At 47.0% G+C, this 23,679-nt stretch overlaps 1 protein-coding gene across 2 annotated transcripts; it reads left to right on the top strand.

The window, feature by feature from the left end:
* The first annotated feature begins 177 nt into the window (after positions 1-177).
* LOC124136366 (multiple epidermal growth factor-like domains protein 6) lies at positions 178-23,222 on the top strand. 2 transcript variants are annotated; one of them, XM_048401459.1, is made up of 14 exons: positions 178-378; positions 935-1,035; positions 4,336-4,782; positions 6,137-6,274; positions 6,935-7,069; positions 7,397-7,531; positions 8,194-8,337; positions 8,932-9,066; positions 9,720-9,857; positions 10,726-10,863; positions 11,210-11,350; positions 18,634-18,720; positions 21,205-21,283; positions 21,901-23,222. In XM_048401459.1, exons 2-14 carry the CDS (start codon positions 948-950, stop codon positions 22,055-22,057), a joined length of 1,962 nt encoding a protein of 653 aa, XP_048257416.1. In that variant the 5' UTR covers positions 178-378; positions 935-947; the 3' UTR covers positions 22,058-23,222. The 2 variants fall into 2 exon arrangements, with proteins under 2 accessions (XP_048257416.1, XP_048257417.1); XM_048401460.1 differs by having other exon boundaries at positions 181-378; positions 18,634-18,702.
* Positions 23,223-23,679: the final 457 nt, after the last annotated feature.

Raw genomic sequence — 23,679 nt, 5'->3', positions numbered from 1 at the left:
TGTTCAGCGAAACAATGCCTTTAGTTTATCGCTCAGGAAATCAGCATTTCGTGAGCTGTATGTGTAACGGCGAATTTCACAAAGAAAACTTACTTGATAGTAATAACTTCTTTAATGAGAATTTTCAAATAGTTCGACAAAAATGGTTGTATATGGTATAATTAAGAAATAGCGTTCTTTGTTGGAACTAACACATGTGGGTATCCGTTACTCGTGATTCTTGCTTATATGCCTATGCATATTTTACGTTGACATTTTCCATCAGCTGTTAATTGATCACGACATCCAAGGTGGTCCCAGACTGTCGTGTAGGCTCACTTCTTGTTGTATCGTTGATAGATGTGCGAGGTCTTGGCGAGGTCGACCTTGTCTCAAACAGTAAGTGAACTCTTCATTATTTAATTAATGACACTGAGCAGCCTGTAAGACAAACACTGATAGTATTACGATTACATGGACGCACGTTCAACGATCCATCACGGACACCTCTGTATCTTGTGCGGTAATGCTCTGTGTTTTAATACGGGACCATAAGTAGACTTGTACACTTATTAATTCACTGATGTTTAATTTGAAAATCGTCCATTTATTTTGGCTCGTACAGTGTTGTACATGTGGAAGACAACGCGATAATCCAGCTGACTGTATAGATAATTATCATGTTGATAACTAAGCGTGTGTGAGTACAACTATCCAGACTGCAGCATATGTAAAACGCAATAGTCCGTCTGCACAAACCAGTTTCCTATAAACACCGGTTTGTTTGCACCCGGCCTGCTAGTAATATGTATACTCAGCCGTTAATTAAAGCTTACTGTAAACTTTCTATCGTGTTTATGAGACAGATTGTGGCTGATATTTCTCTCTAATTCGGCGACTGAATATTCCTGATGGTGAATGGTGTAACGGTAAATGAATACATTGTTCCCACCAGTTTGCCGATAGTCATGGATGTTGGTCGACAGATTTTCTCCCCAACGTCCATTGCACTGATACTGATCCTAGTGTTGTCTCAAGTCTCCTACAGTGATGCATGTAAGTATGTGAGGTTCTCAGAGTCTCCATTCTTCCAAAACAAATGACACAAATCAAGTTGGTTTGGTTTCGGATTAATAAATATAGTTGCAGGTTAAAGCAGGAATTAATATGATAATGTGGAATTATATGACGCGTGAAATCCATGCCCTATAGCGTGCACTAAGCGCTACATTATTACCCCGGGTAATGGATCTGTGTGAACTCCATTTTCATTCTCAGCTCCCTGGGCAGTATATAACCCAAGCTACCGGGTACCCATTGACTGCTGGGTGAACAGAGACACATTTCTTAAAGTTTAGTCACACTATGGTTGACATACTGCCCTCGTGACTTTCAATGTGGAATCACTCATAATAAATGTAAACATTTTAATGTGAGAGAATTTGTTTTGTTTTGAACGAAACCTCAAGGCAGTAATAGTGACAAGGGGATCAGGTGGCCACGACGTCAGAGTGCGTCATCGCATCTAACGGCATCAATAGTTCTTCATACCGTCAAACACTGGTCAGCCTCGATTATCCAGTGTGTTTTATCTACGTTCTACTTTGATAAATACCCTGGACTCCCTACAATTGTACCATTCTGAGACAATTTCGAATTACACGGCTGTAAAACAAGCCCTTATTTCAAATTGCTGGCGTCACTTCCGACTCGAAACTATGGTAGCGAATGGGTTCAAGGTATTTGTTATTTAAGAAATAAACGACAAGTGGCAGTTGTTAACCGCACAATAAACCATGAGGGGCGCATCGCAAATAAAACACTGCATGGAGAATAAACCATGACGGGAGCGTTATTTCACATTAGACAGGAAATATGTGGTAAAGTTCAAACTTCCATGACAGATTTTTTGAAACGTGTATGTCTTGAATGAAGATTGAGTGGATGTATCTGTTTGCTCTGTCATCTGTCATGAGTTGTATAATTGAAGGGAAGTAACTCTTCCAGTAAGAAGCTGGTTTCAGTTATACCGAAATTCGTTTATACGGACGAATTGTGAAATGACGCAAGTGTCCGTATAAACGAGGCACGACTGTATATATATGTGAACAAGAACAAGGCTTCGCGTTTGTTTGTTTGTTTGTTTGTTTAACGCCACACTCCGCAATATTCCTGTATATTGACGGCGGTCTGTACATAATAGAGTCTGGACCAGACAAACCAGTGATTGACATCATGAGCATCTAATCCACGGTTGTATCCATCTTTGATGATCCAGTGTATCCAGCCTCGTAGTTGACTCACAGCAGCAGCCTTTTATTCACTGTCCAAAAACCTTAGATTAAATCAAGTCAATGTCTTTCAAAACATAATTAAATCGACTGTTTTGTCCCAAACCTCATTCCTTAGAATATGGGAGCAATACCTTCCATTACTGAGCAAAACAACTTCACTACAGCGTCAACGTAATGTAGGTCAAGGCTGGTTAATCTCAGTAAGCTCATTCTACGTCAAGGTTGTAGCGCTATATTACCAAGTTACCGTTTTAAAAAAAACATTTTTTGAGTTACTTAATATTGATTTTTGTTAACAGTAATTTGATACCCAAAAAAATTAAGATATGTATTGTTTGTATTTATGAAGAAATATATACGCTCCTAGCTGCCAGATCGGTTAAACCTCTGCAGTGTAGTATTGTACTTTGGGCTCTTCATTGTCCAACAAAACTACGTCATTTGATATATTAACCAATGATGATAGATGTATTGAAAAGACGTTTTAAACAGAATCGGAACATCACAGTTCACGTTCATCTTGGCACTTTATACCTTCGCGGTACGTCAATCACATGCCTGCTGGTTTCAAGGACCAGATAAGTTGATACTCGCTTGAAATAATGGTTCCAGACAAGCGGCGCGTCAAGAATGGACAATCTCCTGTACCTGTATTTACATTTCAATGGACAATTGAGTTTAATTGAGTTCGAGTAACCGAGCTTTAAATGTATATGTAAAAGTAACACTCATTCATGCTCATGATGTCAATCACTAGAGTGTCTGGTCGAGGCTTGATTATTTTTCCCTAAATATTTTCATTTTCGTCGGTAGAATGTTCTAATATGCAATATCTTTGTTTTAATATAGTTATTAATTAAAGATTTTCTGAGTTTTGCTCACGACTTTCACAAATAGAGTCGCACCGAGTCCTGATGGCTCCTGTATATAGGAGAGACCCCTGTGAACACCGAGTCCTGGTGGCTCCTGCACATAGGCGAGACCCTAATGAACACCGAGTCCTGGTGGCTCCTGTGTATGGGCTAGGCGAGACCCCAATGGACAACGAGTCCTGGTGGCTCCTGTGTATAGGCTAGGCGAGATCCCAATGAACACCGAATCCTGGTGGCTCCTGTGTATGGGCTAGGCGAGACCCCAATGAACACCGAGTCCTGGTGGCTCCTGTGTATGGGCTAGGCGAGACCCTAATGAACACCGAGTCCTGGTGGCTCCTGTGTATAGGCTAGGCGAGACCCCAATGAACACCGAATCCTGGTGGCTCCTGTGTATGGGCTAGGCGAGACCCTAATGAACACCGAGTCCTGGTGGCTCCTGTGTATAGGTGAGACCCTAATGAACACCGAGTCCTGGCTGCTCCTGTGTATAGGCTAGGCGAGACCCCAATGAACACCGAATCCTGGTGGCTCCTGTGTATGGGCTAGGCGTGACCCCAATGAACACCGAGTCCTGGTGGCTCCTGTGTATAGGCTAGGCGAGACCCCAATAGTCACCGAGTCCTGGTGGCTGCTGTGTATAGGCTAGGCGTGACCCCACTGAACACCGAGTCCTGGTGGCTCCTGTGTATGGGCTAGGCGAGACCCTAATGAACACCGAGTCCTGGCTGCTCATGTGTATAGGCTAGGCGAGACCCCAATGAACACCGAGTCCTGGTGGCTCCTGTGTATAGGCTAGGCGTGACCCCAATGAACACCGAGTCCTGGTGGCTCCTGCATATAGGTGACTCTAATGAACACCGAGTCCTGGTGGCTCCTGTGTATAGGTGAGACCCTAATGAACACCGAGTCCTGGTGGCTCCTGTGTATAGGCGAGACTCTAATGAACACCGAGTCCTGGTTGCTCCTATGTATAGGCTAGGCGAGACCCCAATGAAAACCGAGTCCTGGTTGCTCCTATGTATAGGCTAGGCGAGACCCTAATGAACACCGAGTCCTGGTGGCTCCTGTGTATAGGCGAGACTCTAATGAACACCGAGTCCTGGTGGCTTCTGTGTATAGGCAAAACCCTAATGAACACTGAGTTGTATGTATATGACACAACACTAATGTCCCTCCAACATTTCAAGACAACTACGTGTCCTTCAACACGTCGGGGAAACACGTCAAGTACATCAACGACGTTGGGGTGAAGATCACGGGCGCACACTCCATGGTGTTGAAGATCAAGACCTGCGCCAAGGCCTATCTCATCCTCACAGAGACTGTCCTCTACCAGAAGACCAAGAACTACTATGTGGTCATGCTCGACCGGACCGAGAAGCCACGTCTGTCGTCCATCTTGGAAGGCTGCTTGACCTGCACGGCCAAGGCGTCCAGCTCCATCCGAATGATGTTTTGTTCCTTCTACAAGGTGTTCTGGTTGTCCTGGGATGACAAGGGTTTGATACAGATTGGCAGCGGGAGCAAACCAAACAGGAACAAGCTCATGACCTACCGGGGCAGCAACAAGTTCACCATTAACTATATACAGGCCATGTCCCATGGCCACTCGGGGGACTGGCAGGTCAGGAAAGGTAAGAGTTGTTGAGTGAGTGAGTGATTTGGGTTTTGCCTGGAATCTATTTCTGTAACATCACAGCGTGTCAATTAAATACGAGAGGAAAGCACGGAAAATATGCAGGTTTGTAAACGTGTACCGCTTTTGTGAACCCGACGAGCACATGCTGACAAACCCAGCAACATAATACGGGCGCACCGGATTCGATTTGGAACCCACAATCACAGGTTTCTAGGACACACACGCACGCACACACACACACACACACACACACACACACACACACACACACACACACACACACACACACACACACACACACACACACACTCACACGTTCACACACACGTTCACACACGTGACAGAGGTGAGTAGTCTGAGAAACAACACCCCCGCTCCTTTCACCCCACATGCACACACGAACGTACACGCGCACATACACACACACCACCCCCTCCAATGGAATGGCAGCACTAGTGCGTTGTGGGATGTCTGTGACGTCGACAGTAGTAATTCGTCTTCACACCGGAAACACCAATGCTCAAAACAGCTCAGTCTAACTTTGCCATTTAACTCTTCACTTGTTTAAATCCCCACTCATTAGCGTTCCTCATTATCGACAACAGGACAAGATGCGTATTGTTACGAGTCGATTCCAATATTTTAATCCAGAAATTCGTACGTAAAAGAATTTAGTGTGAAACCAACAAACAAATGGTATACAATCAGCAATTGTATTACAAAATAAAACTATGTTAACAAATCAATACAAATTACTGCACAGCAATTACAATGACAGTACACAGTAGAGTGGTAAACTAATATTTAATGGCAGTATAAAATGAGAGAGCAGTGGAAATGACAATGACAAGAATAATAATCAAGTGAAAAGTGAACTTCACGCGAAAGCTGGTCTTGATTTAACGTCAGATGAAATACGAGATGAGACAGGCACGCGCTCGCTCCACTTATATAGTCTAACTAGCTTCCACAACTTTCCACACAGTGCTAAATCAGTCCAGTGTCACTAGAACATCACAGAATATTCCACATGTTTCCTCAACGCGTGACATCCCTCCATGCTTTTCCTGAAGTTTACAGATGATTCGAGCATCTGTAGATAGGAACTTCCGCACAACTGCTTACATTAAATAGTACACCATTCCTAACAACTAATCATTGTTAATATATAATGCAATGAACTTCTACTGAATCTCAACAGAAACAATGTAATACAGTTAACATAATAGATTACTCTGCCATATAAAACTATCGATCGGCTATAAACATCTCCGAAGTATATTGAACAGAATAGTCATGTATATGTTGCGATCATATTCAATGACAAATAAATAACACTGTCATTCCAGACTGCCCACCGGGTCGTTATGGTTCACGATGCTACCTACGCTGCGGCCAGTGCGCATGCCCCGGGGACTGTGACCCTGACTACGGGCGGTGCAAGAAGGGATGCAAGCCCGGCTGGACAGGCATCAGGTGCAAGAGAGGTCAGCAGCCAACATGATGGATAAGTAGCAGTTATCCAGGGTATTATATCTCAGTTAATACCCTAGACCCATTCGCCACCACAACTTCGTTTCATGAGTGACATCACCATGTTCATCTGCATGTCATTGTATTGAGACTTACGAATCGGGCTGAAAACGAATGGGTCTAGTGTATTTATCATAATAGAATATAGATACACTGGATAATCGAGGATGACCTGACCGTTATGCACACTTCAATAAACTTAAATCTGAATCCCTTTACTAGGGAAACCTGCCTTAGTTTGGAACAGGGGGCGATGGGGTAGCCTAATGGTTAAAGCGTTCGCTCGTCACGCTGAAGGCCCGGGTTAGATTCCCCACATGGGCACAATGTGTGAAACCAATTTCTGGTTCCCCCGCCATGGTATTGCTGTGATATTGCTAAAAGCGGCGTAAAACCATACTCACCAGTGTAGAACAATATGAACTGACCCATCTATTTATCTGTGATTCTCTAATACGGACATTCACTAATCTGGAGGATTTCTCAATGAACACTTCCGTCTAGACTATCTAGGTTAAACATTATCTGTAGCTTAACTTTTCTATCGAGGACGGTAACCTACATTATTGCTGTATTCAGATATATATGTGTATGTCATCTTTCTGCTGTTTCAGCCTGCAAAAAAGGGACCTACGGGTCTCGCTGCCAAAAGTGTGGTCACTGTAAGAACAAGGCCCAATGCAATCGTGTCACCGGACACTGTCCGGGGTTGTGTGAGCCAGGATGGACAGGGGATCACTGCGACGAGTGTATGTAGAACGAGTGAGTGAGTGTTGGTTAACTCCGCAGTCAGCAATATGCCAGCTATAGCAGTGCGGCCTGTATATAATCTCGACCAGTAAACTGGTGGATGATATTATGAGCAACGCCCCAAGCAGTCTGGTCCGATGACATGCGTTCAGCTAGGGTAACCCTGCCTGACCACGATCCATATCATAATTCAACCAGCACAAGTTTTTAGGGGACAATGTCCACTTGAACGTATTGTGTTACTTATTCTACCTTTTGCTCTCAATTTAGGCGATACTTCTATGACGTCACCGTGAAGTTGATGCCAACTCTTTGCACTGTTTCAGTCTGTCCCAACTCCACACACGGTGTCGGATGTCAGAAGTGCGGCCACTGTAGCCTTGGCGAGAGTTGCCACAGAGAAACGGGAAAGTGCGAGACTGGATGTGACCTTGGGTGGATGGGGGAGAAATGTGATAAAGGTAAAATCACGATGATAACGTGGAATGTCATTTTTTTTAAAGTTATGAACAAACCTCATACTTTCATGCTTCATTTCATTAAAAGTTAACGGGCAGTGGTTCCATGGAAGGGGGAACGGGTGGCCCAGTCGTCTAAAGCGCCGCGATTCGCTGTGCAGAGTTGCGTTCCTTGGGCACGCCAGAAACCTATGAATGTGGGTTCGAATCCCGGTTCGCCCCGATTATGTTTCTAGGTTTGTCAGCACCATACCCGTGCTCGTGGGTTTCACCGAAGTGGTAAACGTCTGAGACCTGCATCACTTCGGGCTTTACTCCCACATTAAGGTGACACGCCGCGATATAACTGGAATACTGTTAAAAGCGGCGTTAAACCTAACTCACTCACTCACTCACTGGTTCCGTGGAAGCCGCCATCTTGTTTTCGAAAAGTCGTAACTGCGTTTTTTACGATCTGGAATCTTTATTCAAAGCTCACTTTCAATGTAATATAGTGTGCATTTCTAAAAGTCATTAAAGAAGAAGTTAGTGTACAGTTTTAAAATATATATTTATTTAAAATCGATAAACGAGTGAGTGGATACGGTAATCGAGATACAATGACTGGTTGCAAATCTCTAATCGGTGAATATAGTTGTGGTTCATTGCCTAACTTAACTCCTCAGAGTGCACGCCGGGATCGTATGGCGCCAACTGCAGCCTCACCTGCGGACACTGCGGAAACAACACCGCCTGCGACCAAGTGAATGGCATCTGTCCCCCCAACACCGACTGTAACCCTGGGTGGTCGGGCTACCGATGTGACAGGGGTAAGAAGGGCATGACATGACCATCCATTTCACAGTGATTCCAGAGTTGGTTCGCGTCTTTTGCCGTCCATTTTCTTGTGAGAGAGATTCAAATACACGTAGCCGTGATTATACTTCCATAAACGTAAGACGATATAACGTCAACACAATATGACGTTCTGGCCCTGGCAGTGTACATATCCGCATTGTCTCGAACTACGGTCTATTCCATATATTATCGAAAGTCCCCAGAACTATTAAACGGTGTAATAGTCATTCTATGTCATTGATTGGCTAACCAGGCAGTGTTTTGCGTTTATATTTCCATAAACCTAAAATTACAATAATAGGCCCTGCCCACTACTGGAATACACTTTCCTGATTAGCTGATAATAGAGTGGGCGGGGCTTATACTTATATCGTATCTTTGTCTTCATGTGTTTTTCTGTTAATGATTTAAATAAACAGAGTGTGAAGTAATTGTCGAGGTATTAATTATACGTATTAAGTATATACTTTTGCGTTTATGGAGGTATAAAACCGGTGTGCATATTGTGTATGTTCGCATAGCTAATATATTGAAGTGAATTCTTTAATATACTCACCCGTGTCCAGCTTGTCCTCATGGAACCTATGGTCTGGGATGTGTGGAGTGCGGCCATTGCAAGGATGATGCACTGTGTCACGTGACGACAGGAATCTGCACTTCCGGTTGTACTGATGGTTGGACCGGAACACGCTGTGACGAAGGTACGGCCATTGTCTCTATCAGATCTGTCGTGGGCCTGAATAACTCTGTCGGAGAAGGTCACTTTTCAGTTTGAACCTTAGGATTATTTTATGACCAACGCCCATGGGTAGGGACTGAACTATGCTGAAAGAATAATTGGGAAGTTACTTTTTGCAAATACAAGAAGTGTAAACTTCAATATGTCTTAACAACGGTTGGAGCAAACGGGGGAGATCCAATTTCTCTATTTCTGGAAGTACTAATTGATCACTAGACACAGTGCCATCGTTTTACACAATTATTTGGTCTTTGTTGTCCAATAACGCGTGCTACTGAAACGGGACCCATTGTGTACTCTACTGGCCTGTTACTGGCCTGTTACCTAGTACCCGAGTCACCATTAAAATAATGGCAGGCATCCCCATACTCCGTGGGGATTGTGGGGTAGAATCGGTCTGTGCTTGTCCACATGGAATGGGTGGGCAGGGTCGGCGACTTTGTTGATAACGTGTCATCGTTCCCGGTTGGCGTTTGACGTTGCTCTGTATATCAATCACAGATTTGTCTGGTCTAGACTATTGCTGAGCGTGGCGTTAAACGACAAACAAATTATAAAATCATTGTTGAATCCATTCAACGCTCGTCCAACTAAACCAATGTCTTTTCTTTCAAGAATGTAGAGATGGCACGTGGGGAATGTACTGCAAGCTGGAGTGCGGTCAGTGTCAGGATGGAGAGCCATGTGATAGGGTCACAGGTCGGTGTCCTGGAGAATGTGCCCTTGGCTGGACTGGCTGTAACTGTGATGCAGGTAGGTCAAGGTCACAGGTCGGTGTCCTGGAGAATGTGCCCCTGGCTGGACCGGCTGTAACTGCGATGCTGGTAGGTCAAGGTCACAGGTCGGTGTCCTGGAGAATGTGCCCCTGGCTGGACTTGCTGTAAGTGTAATGTAGGTAGGTCAAGGTCGCAGGTCACAGGTCGGTGTCCTTGAGAATGTGCCCCTGGCTGGACCGGCTGTAACTGTGATGCAGGTAGATCAAGGTCACAGGTCGGTGTCCTTGAGAATGTGCCCCTGGCTGGACCGTCTGTAACTGTAATGCAGGTAGGTCAAGGTCAAAGGGCGAAGGTTGGTGACACCTAGAATGTTCTTGGATGGACTGGCTGTAACTGTGATGCAGGTAGGTCAAGGTCACAGGTCGGTGTCCTGGAGAATGTGCCCCTGGCTGGACCGGCTGTAACTGTAATGCAGGTAGATCAAGGTCACAGATCGATGCTGTGCCATGCCAACTGAAATGACCGATAATTTGTTTCAGCATTTGGAATAGAGCTATGCTTGTTGTAAGACTGATGAGTAACCTCTGTCTACAATCACTGATTGTTTGACTGAGTGGCACCGTGCCGGCGTGCATCGTTATTCGTGCTGTCATTGGTGTGCCTGGCCCAAATACATGCCCACATTATATAGTAGGGGTGCATTTATCATAAAACACTTTGTTATTGGTCAATTTCTTGAAATCTCGGATAATACTAGTCTCGAAGCCATAATATTTTGCCAGATTAATGTTGATCAGTTTGTGCTTATCACGCATGATTAGCGATGCAAGCGTAGCGTAACGCTTTAGCAGACCAACTCCACACTTCCGATGTCCCCACTGACCCAGTGTGATGTTGATGTGCAGAGTGCACGGCGGGGACGTACGGCGCCAGCTGCAAGGAGGAGTGTGGGTGGTGCAAGAACGAGGAGCCGTGTGACAGGGTGACGGGGCTGTGTAAGGACGGCTGCTACCCAGGGACCAAGGGAGACAAGTGTGAACACGGTAGGTGAAGGGTGTGTGTGTGTGTAGGGGGGGGGGGGGGGGGGGTAATGGTGAGTTTGGTGAGTATGATCAACTTGGTATGTATCACATCCATGGATCGTAATCCGATCAAACCTGGAATCGACTAACGGATCCTAGTAGGGCTACGGGTATGTGTGTATCGACATAGTGTATCGTCCACATGAACACCTGTGAACCTAGTTTTTTTTCTTAATTTCTTTTTTATGATTTTACGTTCTATTACTAATTTTATACAAATGAATCTTGGACTCCTCGGCGCAATTCGCTCTGCCCTCCTTGCAACATTCGTGAGATTTATATACTCATGTCTATGTATTATTTTCAGAATGTGCCGATGGTTCTTACGGCACTAACTGCTCGGCTAAATGTGGTCACTGTCTGGATGATATTGCGTGCGACGCTGAGACAGGCTTCTGCCTAATGGGGTGTACCCCTGGATGGGAGGGGCTACGGTGTGATTATGAAGGTAAGACTGACACCGGCAGGAGTGTGTGTGTGTGTGTGTGTTGGGGGAGAGAGAGAGAGGCAGCAAGGTATGACTGACGGTAAGGCGGGGTAAGAAGGGAAAACGGGAGTAGGGGATAGGGCTGTATGTTGGTATACAGTCGGCTCATCTGGTTGGAGCTGGGTGGTACATTGTGACTACGAAGGGTAGATTAAGACGTGGGTTTTGGGTGGTACATTGTGAATACGAGGGGCGGATTAAGACGGGGGAGTGGGGTGGTACATTGTGACTACGAGGGGAAGATTAAGACGGGGGAGTGGGGTGGTACATAATGACTATGAGGGGAAGATTAAGAAAGGGGAGTGGGGTGGTACATTGTGACTACGAGGGGAAGATAAAGACGGGGGAGTGGGTGGTACATTGTGACTACGAGGGGAAGATTAAGACGGGGGAGCGGGGTGGTACATTGTGACTACGAGGGGCAGATTAAGACGGGGGAGTGGGGTGGTACATAATGACTATGAGGGGAAGATTAAGACGGGGGCGTCGGTTGTACATTGTGACTATGAGGGGAAGATTAAGACGGGGGCGTGGGTTGGTACGTTGTGACTACGAGGGGAAGATTACGACGGGGGCGTGGGTTGGTACGTTGTGACTACGAGGGGAAGATTAAGACGGGGGCGTGGGATGGTACGTTTTGACTATGAGGGGAAGATTAAGACGGGGGAGAGGGTGGTACATTGTGACTACGAGGGGAAGATTAAGACGGGGGCGTGGGTTGTACATTGTGACTACGAGGGGAAGATTAAGACGGGGGCGTGGGTTGCTACGTTGTGACTATGAGGGGAAGATTAAGACGGGGGAGTGGGTGGTACATTGTGACTATGAGGGGAAGATTTAGACGGGAGAGTGGCTTGCTACGTTGTGACTACGAGGGGAAGATTAAGACGGGGGAGTGGGGTGGTACATTGTGACTATGAGGGGAGAATTAAGACGGGGGAGAGGGGTTGTACATTGTGACTATGAGGGGAAGATTAAGACGGGGGAATGGGGTTGTACATTGTGACTACAAGGGGAAGATTAAGACGGGGGAGTGGGTGGTACATTGTGACTACGAGGGGCAGATTAAGACGGGGGAGCGGGGTTGTACATTGTGACTATGAGGGGAAGATCAAGACGGGGGAGTGGGGTGGTACATTGTGAATATGGGGGGAAGATTAAGACGGGGGCTTGGCTGATACATTGTGACTACAAGGGGCACATTAAGAGGGGGCGTGGGTTGGTACGTTGTGACTACGAGGGGAAGATTAAGACGGGGGCGGGGGTTGGTACGTTGTGACTACGAGGGGAAGATTAAGACGGGGGAGTTGGGTGGTACGTTGTGACTACAAGGGGAAGATTAAGGCGGGGGCGTGGGTTGGTACGTTGTGACTACGAGGGGAAGATTAAGACGGGGGCGTGGGTTGGTACGTTGTGACTACCAGGGGAAGATTAAGACGGGGGAGTGGGGTGGTACGTTGTGACTACGAGGGGAAGATTAAGACGGGGGCGTGGGTCGTACATTGTGACTACAAGGGGAAGATTAAGACGGGGGCGTGGGTTGGTACGTTGTGACTACGAGGGGAAGATAAAGACGGGGGAGTGGGGTGGTACGTTGTGACTACGAGGGGAAGATTAAGACGGGGGCGTGGGTTGGTACGTTGTGACTACGAGGGGAAGATTAAGACGGGGGAGTGGGGTGGTACGTTGTGACTACGAGGGGAAGATTAAGACGGGGGCGTGGGTCGTACATTGTGACTACAAGGGGAAGATTAAGACGGGGGAGTGGGTGGTACATTGTGACTACGAGGGGCAGGTTAAGGGCAGATTAAGACGGGGGAGCGGGGTTGTACATTGTGACTATGAGGGGAAGATTAAGACGGGGGAATGGGGTGGTACATTGTGACTACAAGGGGAAGATTAAGACGGGGGAGTGGGTGGTACATTGTGACTATGAGGGGCAGATTAAGTCGGGGGCGTGGGGTTGTACATCGTGACTATGAGGGGCAGATTAAGACGGGGGCGTGGGTGGTACATTGTGACTATGAGGGGAAGATTAAGACGGGGGAGTGGGTGGTACATTGTGACTACGAGGGGCAGATTAGGACGGGGGAGCGGGGTTGTACATTGTGACTATGAGGGGAAGATTAAGACGGGGGCGTGGGTCGTACATTGTGACTATGAGGGGAAGATTAAGACGGGGGCGTGGGTCGTACATTGTGACTATGAGGGGAAGATTATGACGGGGGAATGGGTGGTACATTGTTACTATGAGGGGAAGATTAAGACGGGGGAGTGGGTGCTACATTGTGACTATGAGGGGAAGATTAAGACGGGGGCGTGGGTCGTACATTGTGACTACAAGGGGAAGATTAAGACGGGGGAGTGGGTGGTACATTGTGACTACGAGGGGCAGGTTAAGGGCAGATTAAGACGGGGGAGCGGGGTTGTACATTGTGACTATGAGGGGAAGATTAAGACGGGGGAATGGGGTGGTACATTGTGACTACAAGGGGAAGATTAAGACGGGGGAGTGGGTGGTACATTGTGACTATGAGGGGCAGATTAAGTCGGGGGCGTGGGGTTGTACATCGTGACTATGAGGGGCAGATTAAGACGGGGGCGTGGGTGGTACATTGTGACTATGAGGGGAAGATTAAGACGGGGGCGTGGGTGGTACATTGTGACTACGAGGGGAAGATTAAGACGGGGGAGTGGGTGGTACATTGTGACTACGAGGGGCAGATTAGGACGGGGGAGCGGGGTTGTACATTGTGACTATGAGGGGAAGATTAAGACGGGGGCGTGGGTCGTACATTGTGACTATGAGGGGAAGATTAAGACGGGGGCGTGGGTCGTACATTGTGACTATGAGGGGAAGATTATGACGGGGGAATGGGTGGTACATTGTTACTATGAGGGGAAGATTAAGACGGGGGAGTGGGTGCTACATTGTGACTATGAGGGGAAGATTAAGACGGGGGAGCGGGTGGTACATTGTGACTACGAGGGGAAGATTAAGACGGGGGAGTGGGTGGTACATTGTGACTACGAGGGGAAGATTAAGACGGGGGAGCGGGGTGGTACATTGTGACTACGAGGGGCAGATTAAGACGGGGGAGTGGGGTGGTACATTGTGACTATGAGGGGAAGATTAAGACGGGGACGTCGGTTGTACATTGTGACTATGAGGGGAAGATTTAGACGGGGGCGTGGGTTGGTACGTTGTGACTACGAGGGGAAGATTACGACGGGGGCGTGGGTTGGTACGTTGTGACTACGAGGGGAAGATTAAGACGGGGGCGTGGGATGGTACGTTTTGACTATGAGGGGAAGATTAAGACGGGGGAGAGGGTGGTACATTGTGACTACGAGGGGAAGATTAAGACGGGGGCGTGGGTTGTACATTGTGACTACGAGGGGAAGATTAAGACGGGGGCGTGGGTTGCTACGTTGTGACTATGAGGGGAAGATTAAGACGGGGGAGTGGGTGGTACATTGTGACTATGAGGGGAAGATTTAGACGGGAGAGTGGCTTGCTACGTTGTGACTACGAGGGGAAGATTAAGACGGGGGAGTGGGGTGGTACATTGTGACTATGAGGGGAGAATTAAGACGGGGGAGAGGGGTTGTACATTGTGACTATGAGGGGAAGATTAAGACGGGGGAATGGGGTTGTACATTGTGACTACAAGGGGAAGATTAAGACGGGGGAGTGGGTGGTACATTGTGACTACGAGGGGCAGATTAAGACGGGGGAGCGGGGTTGTACATTGTGACTATGAGGGGAAGATCAAGACGGGGGAGTGGGGTGGTACATTGTGAATATGGGGGGAAGATTAAGACGGGGGCTTGGCTGATACATTGTGACTACAAGGGGCACATTAAGAGGGGGCGTGGGTTGGTACGTTGTGACTACGAGGGGAAGATTAAGACGGGGGCGGGGGTTGGTACGTTGTGACTACGAGGGGAAGATTAAGACGGGGGAGTTGGGTGGTACGTTGTGACTACAAGGGGAAGATTAAGGCGGGGGCGTGGGTTGGTACGTTGTGACTACGAGGGGAAGATTAAGACGGGGGCGTGGGTTGGTACGTTGTGACTACCAGGGGAAGATTAAGACGGGGGAGTGGGGTGGTACGTTGTGACTACGAGGGGAAGATTAAGACGGGGGCGTGGGTCGTACATTGTGACTACAAGGGGAAGATTAAGACGGGGGCGTGGGTTGGTACGTTGTGACTACGAGGGGAAGATAAAGACGGGGGAGTGGGGTGGTACGTTGTGACTACGAGGGGAAGATTAAGACGGGGGCGTGGGTTGGTACGTTGTGACTACGAGGGGAAGATTAAGACGGGGGAGTGGGGTGGTACGTTGTGACTACGAGGGGAAGATTAAGACGGGGGCGTGGGTCGTACATTGTGACTACAAGGGGAAGATTAAGACGGGGGAGTGGGTGGTACATTGTGACTACGAGGGGCAGGTTAAGGGCAGATTAAGACGGGGGAGCGGGGTTGTACATTGTGACTATGAGGGGAAGATTAAGACGGGGGAATGGGGTGGTACATTGTGACTACAAGGGGAAGATTAAGACGGGGGAGTGGGTGGTACATTGTGACTATGAGGGGCAGATTAAGTCGGGGGCGTGGGGTTGTACATCGTGACTATGAGGGGCAGATTAAGACGGGGGCGTGGGTGGTACATTGTGACTATGAGGGGAAGATTAAGACGGGGGAGTGGGTGGTACATTGTGACTACGAGGGGCAGATTAGGACGGGGGAGCGGGGTTGTACATTGTGACTATGAGGGGAAGATTAAGACGGGGGCGTGGGTCGTACATTGTGACTATGAGGGGAAGATTAAGACGGGGGCGTGGGTCGTACATTGTGACTATGAGGGGAAGATTATGACGGGGGAATGGGTGGTACATTGTTACTATGAGGGGAAGATTAAGACGGGGGAGTGGGTGCTACATTGTGACTATGAGGGGAAGATTAAGACGGGGGCGTGGGTCGTACATTGTGACTACAAGGGGAAGATTAAGACGGGGGAGTGGGTGGTACATTGTGACTACGAGGGGCAGGTTAAGGGCAGATTAAGACGGGGGAGCGGGGTTGTACATTGTGACTATGAGGGGAAGATTAAGACGGGGGAATGGGGTGGTACATTGTGACTACAAGGGGAAGATTAAGACGGGGGAGTGGGTGGTACATTGTGACTACGAGGGGAAGATTAAGACGGGGGCGTCGGTTGTACATTGTGACTACGAGAGGAAGATTAAGACGGGGGAGTTGGGTGGTACATTGTGATTACGAGGGAAAGATTAAGACGGGGAGTGGGTTGGTACATTGTGACTACAAGGGGAAGATTAAGACGGGGGAGTGGGTTGGTACATTGTGACTACGAGGGGAAGATTAAGACGGGGGCGTGGGGTTGTACATCGTGACTATGAGAGGACGATTAAGACGGGGGCGTGGGTTGTACATTGTGACTACGAGGGGAAGATTAAGACGGGGGAGTGGGTGCTACATTGTGACTACGAGGGGCAGATTAAGACGGGGGAGTGGGGTGGTACGTTGTGACTACGAGGGGGAGATTAAGACGGGGGCGTGGGTCGTACATTGTGACTACAAGGGGAAGATTAAGACGGGGGAGCGGGTGGTACATTGTGACTACGAGGGGCAGATTAAGACGGGGGACTGGGGTGGTACATTTTGACTATGAGAGGAAGATTAAGACGGGGGCGTTGGTTGGTACGTTGTGACTACGAGGGGAAGATTAAGACGGGGACGTGGGTTGGTACGTTGTGACTACGAGGGGAAGATTAAGACGGGGGACTGGGGTGGTACATTGTGACTATGAGAGGACGATTAAGACGGGGGCGTTGGTTGGTACGTTGTGACTACGAGGGGAAGATTAAGACGGGGGCGTGGGTTGGTACGTTGTGACTGCGAGGGGAAGATTAAGACGGGGGCGAGGGCTGGTACGTTGTGACTATGAGGGGAAGATTAAGACGGGGGAGAGGGGTTGTACATTGTGACTATGAGGGGAAGATTAAGACGGGGGAATGGGGTGGTACATTGTGACTACAAGGGGAAGATTAAGACGGGGGAGTGGGTGGTACATTGTGACTACGAGGGGCAGATTAAGGGCAGATTAAGACGGGGGAGCGGGGTTGTACATTATGACTATGAGGGGAAGATTAAGACGGGGGAATGGGTGGTACATTGTGACTACGAGGGGCAGATTAAGACGGGGGAGTGGGTGGTACATTGTGACTATGAGGGGCAGATTAAGTCGGGGGCGTGGGTGGTACATTGTGACTATGAGGGGGAAATTGAGACGGGGGAGTGGGTGGTACATTGTGACTACGAGGGGCAGATTAGGATGGGGGAGCGGGGTTGTACATTGTGACTATGAGGGGAAGATTAAGACGGGGGAGTGGGGAGCTGCCGAGTAAATACGAGGGTAAGGGATGAGGTGAGGGGGAGTGGTTACGGTGTGTGGTGACCTTGCCTATGGGGTACAATCAACTCACTTTTGTCAATTTGCCATAGAAAATGCAGAAAGATTTAAACAAATGTGAGGTCGATAGTTATTGCGTTTCCTTAGTGTGTCAGTAAATCTAATAAACCCTAAATCTAATATATTTCTTGTGAAACCTTAAACTCAGCTCAAACTACTGCTCAACTTCCTGAGGCAAGGGCGTTAACTGACTATGAAAGTCCAATTTCCGAACTAGGCTGGAATTTCGTGGCTCGATCGTAGCGCCACCAGTGGCTATTTAGAGTTATGTCCGTTCTTGTCCCATATATTGACCAATCGTATGCGACCTCTCATATCATTTGTATTTGCTTCACAAAATGCCTATTCAAGATCTTTATTGTAATAAAAAGGGTCCTACCTCGTGAAGTGCATCAAGTCACATGAACATCTTGATTAAAAACATGTAAAGATTTGAAAAATATCTGCCGACGTCCAGTTGACGGAACCCTTTTTAAAAAAAAAAAAATCCTTCAGTCGACCGAAATCTGCACACGGACGGATGTCCAGTTCTATTTTGATAGGACTATTCACAGACTCGTTAGTGCAGTCCGTTAAGTCCTCAGCCTCGGGAAGATGAATATTGTTCAATTTCCACACCCAAGCAGAATTGGCATGATCGGTAAAACTCTAATTACGGATAACTCGAAATAGTTTAGATGTCCCGAGGACTCACTGACTATAATACAGATCGATAATATAGAGAATACATACATTCTATACATCAGCTTCAAGTGGGACCAGAAAGAGGGACACCACACAGACACAACTGACCACCGCTGCTGCTGTGAGACCAGGTAAACAGGAACTGCTAGGTATACACATACCCTCTTTACACATACAAACACACACAGTCTGTCTCTGTAACCATGGCTACCCTCTGTACACGTACAACCACACACAGTCTCTGTCTCTGTAACCATGGCTACCCTCTTTAAACATGCAAACACAAACAGTCTGTCCATATAACCATTGCGGTACCCTCTTTACACTTTCAAACATACACAGTCTGTCCACGTAACCATGGCTACCTCCTGTACACATACAACACACACAGTCTGTCCACGTAATCATGGCTACCCTCTTTACACATACAACCACACACAGTCTGTCAACGTAACCATGGCTACCAGCTGTACACATACAAACATACACAGTCTGTCCACGTAACCATGACTGCCCTCTGTACACGTACAAACACACACAGTCTGTCACTGTAACCATGGCTTCCCTCTGTACACATACAAACACACACACACACACAGAGTATGTACACGTAACCATGGCTACCTCCTGTACACGTACAAACACACACAGTCTATCTCTGTAACCATGGCTACCTTCTGTACACATACAAACACACACACACACACAGAGTATGTCCACGTAACCATGGCTACCTCCAATACAAGTACAAATACACACAGGCTGTCTCTGTAACCATGGCTACCCTCTGTACACATACAAACACACACACACACAGAGTCTTTCCACGTAACCATGGCTACCCTCTGTACACGTACAAACACACACAGTCTGTCCATATAACCATGGGGGAACCCTCTTTACACATACAAACATACACAGTCTGTACACGTAACCATGGCTACCTCCTGCACACGTACAAACACATACAGTCTGTCCACGTAACCATGGCTACCCTCTGTACACATACAAACACATACAGTCTGTCCACATAACCATGGCTACCCTCTGTACACAAACAAACACATACAGTCTGTCCACGTAACCATGGCTACCCCCTGTATACGTACAAACACACACAAAGTCAGTCCACGTAACCAAGTCTACCCTCTGTACACGTACACACACATACAGTCTGTCCACGTAACCATGGCTACCTCCTGTACACGTACAAACACACACACAGTCATTCCACGTAACCATGACTACCCTCTGTACACGTACAAACACATACAGTCTGTCCACGTAACCATGGCTACCCCTGTACACGTACAAACACACACACACAGTCAGTCCACGTAACCATGACTACCCTCTGTACACGTACAAACACATAAAGTCTGTCCATGTAACCATGGCTACCCCCTGTACACATACAGTCTGTCCACGTAACCATGGCTACCCCCTGTACACATACAAACACATACAGTCTGTCCACGTCACCATGGCTATCTCCTGTACACATACAAACACATACAGTCTGTCCACGTAACCATGGCTACCCCTTGTACACATACAAACACATACAGTCTGTCCACGTCACGATGGCTATCTCCTGTACACATACAAACACATACAGTCTGTCCACGTAACCATGGCTACCCCTTGTACACATACAAACACATACAGTCTGTCCACGTCACCATGGCTACCCTCTGTACATCTACAAACACATACAGTCTGTCCACGTCACCATGGCTATCTCCTGTACACATACAAACACATACAGTCTGTCCACGTCACCATGGCTACCCCCTGTACACATACGAACACATACAGTCTGTCCACGTCACCATGGCTATCTCCTGTACACATACAAACACATACAGTCTGTCCACGTCACCATGGCTATCTCCTGTACACATACAAACACATACAGTCTGTCCACGTCACCATGGCTATCTCCTGTACACATACACACACATACAGTCTGTCCACGTCAGCATGGCTACCCCCTGTACACATACAAACACATACAGTCTGTCCACGTCAGCATGGCTACCCTCTGTACACCTACAAACACATACAGTCTGTCCACGTCACCATGGCTACCCCCTGTACACATACAAACACATACAGTCTGTCCACGTCACCATGGCTTCCCTCTGTACACGTACACACCCAGTCTCAGTTACCTTCGTTCTGGTAGCATTGACATAGACTTTAGAAGCAGTGCAACGTAATTTCACCAGACCATTTAAACAGTTGAGTTTCAAACTGTAGCTCCCTGACAACTTTCAAATGACAAATATAAAATCAACATTTCTTTGCTGTTGTGAAGGGTATTTGATAGTGAAAAGCAACAGTTTTATTGATTTAGTTAGAACATCAGCTTTCTGTGGACATACATACAGGACAAGGGATATAACTCGTAATCCTCTACGGAAACGAAAAACTCTTTAATTAGGCTTTTGGTCAGCGGAGACATTTTAAACAACAGCGTCGATTATTCATTTTAAGTTACTGTATTACATGAAGAATATTTCACATTTCGTGTGACTCTAGAACCCAGGACATCCTCCAGCACCCGGGCAATATAACGAACTCAGAATGACATGTATCCCTCTGACGAAGTCCTTGGTTTATCACTTCAGACAAAGTTGCAGCCATCAGTCTTGGAATTACTCTCGTCATCATCGTCATCATCGTCATCGGCGGGGTTGTCGTTGTCTGGTACGTCATCAAGTTCCCCTTACCTTCACCATTGTGGCAGCTCTCTAAATGAAGTGTGAGGGGCGCCCCTGTAGTGAGTCAGAATAGGGCGTCCCAATCGAAACGAGGATCGCGTGTTTACAATATGTGATCTGGGTACCGTTCCACAAAGGGATGTTAGCGGTACGACTATCATAAGTCTTTGTCATGGTATGAGAGTTACGATTGGGGAAGTGCTAAGATCGCTTTGTGGATCTGGGCCCTGCTTCCGCGCCCCGACGGGTCGTCCTATCCACCAATGGTTTGCTGGGTCCAGGCTCGGTTATTCAAAGGTAGCCGTGATATTGCTGAACATGAAGTTATGAAACAACATTCACCCATTCGCTCATTCGACAAGGGTGAATTTAGTTATACTTTGCGTAACATCAGAAAGTTATATTTTCCGATGTAGTCCATGCTTTAATGACATCTATATAACGTCTCAATCATACATTCGCACACACACGTATCGAATGTGCATGTCGATTGTCTGCCCTTGACCCATCTTAGTGCTGCCATAAATATCGCCAATGTATCGCTTCAAAAGTTGACTGTCAGGCTTGACTTGATGAAGCTCATATGTAACGCTGCTGCTTCAGGAGACGTCATCGGCGACCCGAGGAGGAGATCAAAGTCCACGGCATCGTCAACCCTGGCGCCAACACCGAGTCCTCCTACGTCGAGATCCACGGCGACGGAGCTTTCAAGAACACAGAGAGTCAGTGGAAAAGTACCCAGTACGACTCCCAGACCTAACCTGTCAAAGCCCACCCTAGTACGCCCACCCCTCAGCTGGAGTGGGCTGGTAAGACCACTGTACACAAACCGTTCGCTTTTTATTTCATACTTGCTTTGTCTATTATAGCAAATGGAGTTATATATTTTTTCAATATTTTTCATTACAAGGCTAAATCAGATATTACATTTCCGGGGTAATTGTGTCCACCATTCCACGCACCATGGCCCAGAGGTGACCCTAAGTAGCATCTGCTTGTCGTGGGAACTGTGTGGGATGGATTGGGTGGTCACTCCAGGTAGAATGTCACCATGCTTTCAGTCACCCGTTTCACAAAGCGGTTCTTATGCAAGGACGATCACTACCACTGTTTCACATAGCGGTCCTAATGCAAGGACGACCGTAGCTACCACTGTTTCACAAAGCGGTCCTAATGCAAGGACGACCGTAGCTACCACTGTTTCACAAAGCGGTCCTAATGCAAGGACGACCGTAGCTACCACTGTTTCACAAAGCGGTCCTAATGCAAGGACGACCGTAACTACCACTGTTTCACAAAGCGGTCCTAATGCAAGGACGACCGTAACTACCACTGTTTCACAAAGCGGTCCTAATGCAAGGACGACCGTAGCTACCACTGTTTCACAAAGACTTACGATAGCCTTTGACCTTAATATCGCTTTCTGAAAAGGACCTTAGTCATAAAACCGTCATAATTAAGCTGAACAGATTGAAGCGTTCACTCAACGTGTTTCGGTGCAATAAAAGCACATAGTGATCATAAGACATTACAAATATCGATTTTGTCCACAAGACGGTTCGTATATTTTTCTTGACCAACTGCGTTCACTATTTGACATAACTGTGGTTCTTCTTATCGGTCGTACGTTGAGTGAAAGCATTTTATTGTTCATATTTATATAGAGTTATACTTTACATCCGATACTGGAGACGACAGTCCGAGATTTCCTATATATATAACTTCATATCTGTATAGTGTTCACTGTTGCCTTCTGTGAGGACAAGTGGCTACTGTATATTCCCTGCACAACACGAAGTCATACTGTATGTGTAACCCCGCCCCCTCATTGATCGTTGAACCGTGTCCGGGTGTTGCTTCTTGCTCTTCTGTTTTGTAAAACAAACATGTAAACAATCGCTTGGAAATAAAATCATGTCAGGACATTGTGGCTGTTGTCATTCCACTCTGGAAGTGTCAACTCACTGGCAGATCCAGTCAGTCATTGTTCTACCGAAACACAGCCTTGTGTCTTACACAACCGTCTTACTGTTTAGCATGACATATAACATCGACTACATAGGGTATATATTTACATTAATAGTAACATCATTAGGGACATCATCATTACATTTTGTTTGATTTAGGCCTGTTAAAAGTTGAATAATATAAGCGACAAAAGACAAAAAACCCTTGCAATAATAAAAAGAAATCTCTGCTAAAAGCAGAGTTCATTGTACGCGTCCGATTATATCGTAAGTATGTGTTTATGAATACCTATCAAATAGATACGAAGGGATATCAAAAAGTTTTGAGCCTCACACAGTATTCCTGGTCGAATGGTACAATGCGCTACACCTGATGTACATGAATGTCTTAGCTACTGATGCTATGTAGAAACAT

This window comes from Haliotis rufescens, unplaced genomic scaffold (genome assembly GCF_023055435.1).
Source record: "Haliotis rufescens isolate VD_foot unplaced genomic scaffold, xgHalRufe1.0.p SCAF_22, whole genome shotgun sequence".
Classification (NCBI taxonomy): domain Eukaryota; kingdom Metazoa; phylum Mollusca; class Gastropoda; order Lepetellida; family Haliotidae; genus Haliotis; species Haliotis rufescens.
The sequence above is the reverse complement of the archived record's forward strand: the minus strand, read 5'-3'. Positions and strand labels throughout refer to the sequence as shown.